Consider the following 7352-nt stretch of genomic DNA (forward strand, 5'->3'; position numbering starts at 1 on the left):
ATATCTGCGACAGTGACTGTATTTGTATTTATGGTGGGTAAATAAAACGGTCAACACCAAACATAGAGGAATATTCCAAAGATTAAATCTCAGCCCTCCAAACATAGAGGAATATTCTGAAGATTAAATCGTGGAAGGCTGAAAGCTAAGCAGTATACTTCTAAGTTCTAATATTATATATGCCAAGGTCAGCGTCAATTAAACGCTGTTCAAATTAATTTTATTATTTAGGTTTAATAGGGCCTGAAGTATTTAATTAAAAAACTTAATAGAGAAAACAATAGACACATTAGAGGTAAAATTTTACGGGGTCGTCAATTATTTTTTTAATATTAATTAATAATAAATAGATATATATATATTTAAAAAATAAATAAAGAAAATTTTATCTCGCACTCCTCAATTAAAAAGAATTGTATTTATGAAGAACAAAAATATTTTAACAATACTATAATAAATTTCTAGTTTCACCCTTATTTTTAATAAAAAATTCTTTAGACACCAACAATTAATTTTAAGTATAGCGTAGTCAATTATTTTTGTATTAAGCCTAAATTTTTTAAAACACCTATTATATTCAAAATTAATTTTTGGTATCTAAAGAATTTTTTATTAAAAATAGGTGGCTAAAGTTTTTTTCATTACACTTTTAGGTGCATATCGTTAAATTAATGGTTAAATAACACGTGTCGCGTCTAAATTTAAAAATTATTTTTAAATTATTTTTTTATTTTTTTTAAAATATAGCTTGACATGTGTCATTTAATAATTTTTTAACAATAGAAACATAAAAATATAACAGAGAAAACTTTATATACATATTTTTAATAAAAAAATATTTAGACACTAAAATATTTTTTAAGGTATTTTTTAGACATTTATTTTTATATTAAACAATTATTATTTTTATCTATAGAGTTGCCAACTCCACAGTCGTCTTTCTAGGAAATTTTAAGGTACTGCTTTTAAGGAAAATTTAAAATACTGCTAAACATAAAATAAAATTAAATATATTATTATTAATAATAATAAATATATTAATAATATTTTAATAATAAAGGTTTTTATATTAAATATCTCTGCAACTATATTTAAAAATCAAATCATACATCAAACAAATTCTTATTTAAATAATAATATCAATCTCCTCCATTATTTACTTTTTTTTAATTAATTTTCAACCAGTCCTTGTACTTCCCTGAGTTGATTTTTCTACGCTAATCTCCTTTAAATTTTCCTGCAGATGGAATTCGTCATGGGAAAGAAGAGATTGTTTAGGTAGAACGATTCGAAGTAAAAATTTGGTAACGCACAGATCGAAAAGGATTTATTTCAAATCTCTTGAGACGATTCTCAGCTGATGATTAATCCCATGTTTGATTCCTCGCCCACTGATTCTGCTCTCTTTCTCCCCAACATTACTCCCTCCATAATTGAGTTGTAAAGATTTTCCGGTTTTGATCTTTACAAATAGGAGTTTGAGTTCTTGAATTCGTGTTATTAGAGAGAGAGAAAATGAGGGTTGCGAAGTCTCGGGTATGGCAGCCATGCAAGAAGAAGAGGTGTTTGATTAATTGCAAGCTTTAGGAGAAACAGAGAAGAAAGGTGTTTTTCTTTTTCGAAAAAGAAATTTAAGAGAGAAAAAAAAGAAAGGAATATCGGAGAAAGAGATGGCGAATCGCACGAGTGCATCGAGCAAGACACGTGTGGGGAAGTACGAACTAGGGAGGACGCTGGGAGAAGGATCATTCGCGAAGGTGAAATTTGCGAGGAATCTCGAGACAGGTGAGAATGTAGCAATCAAAATTGTTGATAAAGAGAAAGTCATGAAGCATAAGATGATCGGCCAGGTACTTTTTCAAAAAAGGAAAATAAAAACTCTTGTACGGAATGTTACTGCGCTAATTGACTCGATTTGATTTGTGGATTTTTTTTCTTTATACGGAATCTTAATTTTATGTTGATTTGAATTCTCTTTTGTAATGTTTAACTGTTTGGTTGGTTTCTTTTACTAGTTACTGATAATCAGTTACTTGGATTATTTTCCTGTTCCTGGTTCAGATTAATTGCTTTAGCTTTGTCTTGATCAGGATCCTAAACATGATTTGTGATGTCGATTTGTGACAGTTGATTGTTTTTATTTATTTTGTTTGCTAACGGACCTCTTTTCGTCCTTTTTCTAATGATTCAATTAGGAATCGTGAGAATGAGATGATTTAGTGATGTGTTCATGATTTAGTAGACAAATGGGTATGTCGAAAAATGAGTCAAATCTAACTTTGGTCCTGTATAACTTATTTTAGAATAAAAAAGATGATCCTGTGTTTCAAAATCTGCAACTTTTAGATATTTCTGGGGATTAGCTTGTAAAAGAAGGTACAGTTCGACTTATAAGTCAATGAAAGATGGGTGATATTTTCAACAATGTTTCAATCTCCAGGTTTTGAAATTATTCATGTAAAAAAATTATTTTTGAATTATTACACACTCATCGATTTTTCTCCTTATTCAGTGCGACACTTGGATGTCAATCTTTCTTCCCCCCCCCCCCCCCATCTGAATCTCATTTCTGTTTTTCCTTGCATGTGCTGCATCGTTCCTTTTTCTTTGTTGTTTGCAGATTAAACGTGAAATCTCAACAATGAAACTCATTAGACACCCAAATGTCATCCGAATGTACGAGGTTTGTTACAAAGCTTTTCTTTGGGTATCTTGTTGTTTAATTTCTCTCATGCATTTCTTCCTTGTATATTGTATTTGCTCACTTTTGAATCTCTACTGTTTGTAAGAAGTGGACTCGGCTTTGTAACTTCTAGCAACGTTATTGGTACAGGTGATGGCTAGCAAGACAAAGATATACATTGTCCTGGAATTTGTAACTGGTGGTGAACTTTTTGGCAAAATTGTAAGAACACAAACGTATAGTTTTATGTTTTACTTTGGGAAAAGTAAAAGTGCAACTAGGAATAAACTCGCAATTGTTCATCAGCAATTGAGTGCCATATAGTAATCTGGCATTGTGTCCTGCTTATCTTCTTGTGCCAGGCTAGCAGAGGGAGGTTTAAGGAAGATGAAGCTAGAAAATACTTTCAACAGCTTATTAATGCTGTAGATTATTGCCATAGCAGAGGTGTTTACCATCGAGACCTGAAGGTGTGGGATATTTTTTTAAGTTCATTGCCCCATTGTCTAAAACAGTTAAATGTGTAAATTTATGCAGCAGAGCTGTGTTTTGTATTTTACAGCCAGAGAATTTGCTGCTGGATGCTAATGGAGTTCTTAAAGTTTCAGACTTTGGTTTGAGTGCTTTACCTCAGCAAGTTGGAGTGAGTGTGCTGCTTTATGTCTTATAATCTCTCTCTCCTCAATGATAATATTCTCCCAAGATTTTATATTCCCTGTGAAGCACTTTTATGGCTGCTTGCTCTTTATTGTATTATACCACACTTTACCATACTACACTTTACCCCTTTGCATGTGTGATTTTTGTCTTGTTTGAGCGCTAGAAATTTGTGGTCAGCAAAAGAAGATGACAGACCCCAAAAGTTCATTATAGTTGATTTTCCATTGCCTACCACATCGGTGGATGGCTGTTTAGCATGCAACTTTTTGTAATGCACTGACAAGACAATTCAAAACTATCTTATCCTTTTCATATAGGGATGATGGGTTACTTCACACAACCTGCGGAACACCAAATTATGTTGCTCCAGAGGTATATTTGCATTATTCTTTTTGCGAACAAAATTCCGTTTCTTAATACTCCATTACCTTTTCTTTATTGTTTTGTTCCATCTCTCTTTAGGTGATCAACGATAAAGGCTATAATGGAGCTAAGTCTGATCTTTGGTCATGTGGTGTGATACTCTTTGTCTTAATGGCCGGCTACTTGCCTTTTGAGGACCCCAATTTAATGGGTTTATACAAGAAGGTGGTTGTTTTCTCAATTTCTTTCAAAGTTATTTTTCTTTTACTTCAAAGTGAACATTCTTGCTAAACTATTATGTCTTATAAAATCACCATTGACATATTAATTGAAGAATCAAATGATGTGATATTCTGGAAATGATCAATTTCTCCTGGTAAATATTTATCTGGACCCTATATTCCTTTTGTTAACCAGTGTCCATCAATATTATTACTTTTAAAGAATAAAATGATTTTTCAAATATATATAAATTGAAATATTGAAAATGTTAGTTATCTTTGGTAGTTGGCTTGGCAAACTATCATTTCTCCATGGAGGTATTTTTAACTCAGCCAGGTAGGACAGTACCTTGGAAACATCAATAATAAAAGTTCATGTGCTTACAAATAAGTTCAGGAAAACAGATGTCTGCTGTGTTTGTACTTTGTATCTATGCTCAACAACATGCTGTATATTGCTGATCAACCATCTTCCACTTGATTAATGATTTTGTCTTCTGCGTTTAAAATGATTTCTCAAGGAGTTTATTTTGTGTCTGCAGATATTTAAGGCTGACTTCAATTGTCCTCCATGGTTCTCCTCAAGTGCAAAGAAATTAATCAAGAGAATTCTAGATCCTAATCCATTGACCGTAAGTTCTTTTCTATTTCCCTTTGCCTATTCTTTCTCCTTTTTCCATTTTTTTCTGGTGCTATTTCTTAATTCAATTTGCACCAAAGGTCGGCCTTGACGTTCTCTTTAATTTTGTTTTTGGATTTGATTTTCACTCCTTGTTACTTGTGATTGAACCAGAGGATAACTATTTCTGAGATTATTGAGAATGAGTGGTTTAAGAAAGGATATATGCCACCTATGTTTGAGCAAGCTGATGTTAGTCTTGATGATGTAGATGCCATTTTCAATGAATCAGGGGTAAGGGTTGTGTTTTTTAACATATTGGACATGTTTGTGGTGTTCATGCAATGATTGATGGGTAAGAGAGTTTACATGATTTTTGTTGCAGGATTCTCAAAACCTTGTAGTTGAACGACGTGAAGAAGGGTCTGTTGCACCTGCTACTATGAATGCATTTGAACTTATCTCAACATCTCAGGGACTCAACCTTGGTAGTCTATTTGAGAAGCAAATGGTATGCAATCTAGTTATTGTTACTTAGCATGTGATATATTAAGCAAAAGATGGAAAATAGGACCCTTGAGAATCTCACATTTCGATTACTCCAGTGAAGTGAAAGCCCTTTGGTTTGTAGCCATGAAAGATACATGATACATCAGATAAATTTTATGAACATGTCATTGATAATTCATCTGTTATCTCCCATAGTCCCATCATTTATTGGTTCGTTTTTGCTGAAAATGAAGTTTTAGTACTTGATGCAGCATAGTCGAATATTCACTGATACAATCATACAAAAAGACTGTCAAATCTAATAGACTATGTTTCTTTCTGTCCTAGTCTTGGGATCATATGTGTTAAACTCCCAAACTGCATATCCTTGTATGTTAAAGTGGTTGCAATTTCCTCTCTACAGGGACTTGTTAAACAGGAAACAAGATTTACATCAAAATGTCCTGCTAATGAGATAATCTCGAAAATAGAAGAAGCTGTGATGCCCATGGGTTTTGGTGTGAAGAAAAATAACTACAAGGTTTAATCTCTTCATATCCTCTTCATTTGGACTACTTTTATCTTCTCAAGAAACTTGATTGCTCAATTTACAGTTAATCTATGTTATCATTTATTTGTGACTCTTATTGCCTGCTCTGTGAAGCACTGATGCTATATTTGATGAACACTGATTGAACAAGATTCAGTTTTTGTTGGTGCTTGTCACCAACTTAATTTCGTAAAGATTGTCTTGGCATCGAGTTCTTTCTAATAGAATAGAAGTGTTCCATTTCCTTGGGTCTTGTTGGATGAAATAGACACTTTAGAACTTTGACTATAAAATCAGTAATCAATTGTTGATCAATTTCTCATTTATGATGAATTCCCTTCTTTTACCCCATCTCAGATGAAGCTTATGGGAGAAAAAACTGGACGCAAGGGCCATTTGGCTGTTACAACAGAGGTACCCCTGTTTCGGTCTTAGGCTTTGCATGGTTGAGTGGAAAAGTGAAAAATATTTTATCATTTATGATTAAATTTCTAATCGGTAATCTTCAACAGTTGTTTATGATCTTATCTATCTTTCCCTTTTCAGGTTTTTCAGGTGGCTCCTTCACTTTGCATGGTTGAAGTTCGTAAGTCCGGAGGAGATACCCTGGAATTTCACACGGTATGGTCCTATTATCAGTGCTGCACTGTTAATACAATTGTTTGGAAGACGACAGACATAGAAAAAGATGGTTAGTATATCGTACCATTTGACAGAGCATGTATCTCTTTTGAATTCTCAATCACCTATCCTCTTATGATTTAAATCTGAACTCTTCTTCATCCTTAAATTGATTGCGCAGGGTCAGCTACCGGGCCTTCTCTAAGCCATTGACTGGTGTTCTCAATCTGAATGCACTATCCGTCAATTTCTATAGTCCGAACTGACGGAAACCAGGTACTCAGAAGGAATACGATATAGGTCTTTTTAATGGACTTGGTAATCTAAATAGAAGCACTGTCTGCATGTATTAAGCTTTATACATATGAATCAATCGGATGTCTTAGCAATTACCATATATACATGTATGATTTTGCGTTGCTGGTTGTGGAGCTTACGGTACCTATCAAATCCATATATACATATAGGTTCACGTAACAAATGTGGATTGCCTTAGTGATCATATAAACAACTTGACCTTAGTAGAATGATTACGGTAAACAATCACTTCTTCTTGGATAGAAGCTATAGGATAGGTTAAAACATGTTGTTCATCCTCTCTTGTGAGCAACCCCATGAAGCCCTCACAGAATGGGCTTATCTTGTACATCGAAGTATGTATTAGCAAAATCATTGGTTTAATGCCACCCCACTGGTACACATGCATACGAACATGACTATCAAGACCTATTCGCCAGAATAAACCCTCATTCGACGTTTGCATGGCTTTGAAAATAATAGTCAATGCAAATACTGATGCCTTTGTCCCAAGCTTTGAATAAAAATGTCGGGCATTAGAGAAATACATAGCAGCCAGATGTATGTGCCTATCAGCAAAGAGAGCCTGTATCTCGAATTAAGCTCCAAACTCGTTTACCCAATAGTGCAAAGTTAATACCTTATCAGACAACCAATAGTTCTTCATTTCCAAAATCATTAGGCAAGGAATCCATTTAGGAGAGAGTGGAAAACGAAGGCCACTTATCGGACCACCGATAGTCCATTTCCAAAATCATTTAATCAGAAATCCATTTAGGAGTAAATGGCAAGACATTATGTAGTTTGGCAGGTCGGGGGAGATTTGATGAACTCTCTACCTCCATTAGA

At 33.7% G+C, this 7352-nt stretch overlaps 1 protein-coding gene across 1 annotated transcript; it reads left to right on the forward strand.

Moving 5' to 3' along the window:
* The first annotated feature begins 1230 nt into the window (after positions 1–1230).
* On the forward strand, positions 1231–6596 carry LOC120218250 (CBL-interacting serine/threonine-protein kinase 23-like). Its single transcript, XM_039215231.1, has 14 exons — positions 1231–1850; positions 2621–2683; positions 2834–2905; positions 3046–3153; positions 3246–3326; positions 3662–3715; positions 3806–3931; positions 4470–4559; positions 4721–4840; positions 4932–5057; positions 5460–5576; positions 5943–5999; positions 6132–6276; positions 6388–6596. Exons 1-14 carry the CDS (start codon positions 1671–1673, stop codon positions 6417–6419), a joined length of 1371 nt encoding a protein of 456 aa, XP_039071162.1. The 5' UTR covers positions 1231–1670; the 3' UTR covers positions 6420–6596.
* The last annotated feature ends 756 nt before the right edge of the window (positions 6597–7352 follow it).

Source organism: Hibiscus syriacus, unplaced genomic scaffold (assembly GCF_006381635.1).
Source record: "Hibiscus syriacus cultivar Baekdansim isolate YM2019G1 unplaced genomic scaffold, ASM638163v2 tig00000773_pilon, whole genome shotgun sequence".
In the NCBI taxonomy this organism is placed as follows: Eukaryota; Viridiplantae; Streptophyta; class Magnoliopsida; order Malvales; family Malvaceae; genus Hibiscus; species Hibiscus syriacus.

What these genes read in the sequence shown, in the direction of transcription:
- LOC120218250 (XM_039215231.1), top strand. Translation starts at nt 1,671, where the DNA reads ATGGCGAATCGCACGAGTGCATCGAGCAAGACACGTGTGGGGAAGTAC. An exon ending in TTTACCATCGAGACCTGAAG is followed by an intron (nt 3,154 to 3,245) that starts GTGTGGGATATT and finishes TGTATTTTACAG; the next exon opens with CCAGAGAATTTGCTGCTGGA. An exon ending in CAAATTATGTTGCTCCAGAG is followed by an intron (nt 3,716 to 3,805) that starts GTATATTTGCAT and finishes ATCTCTCTTTAG; the next exon opens with GTGATCAACGATAAAGGCTA.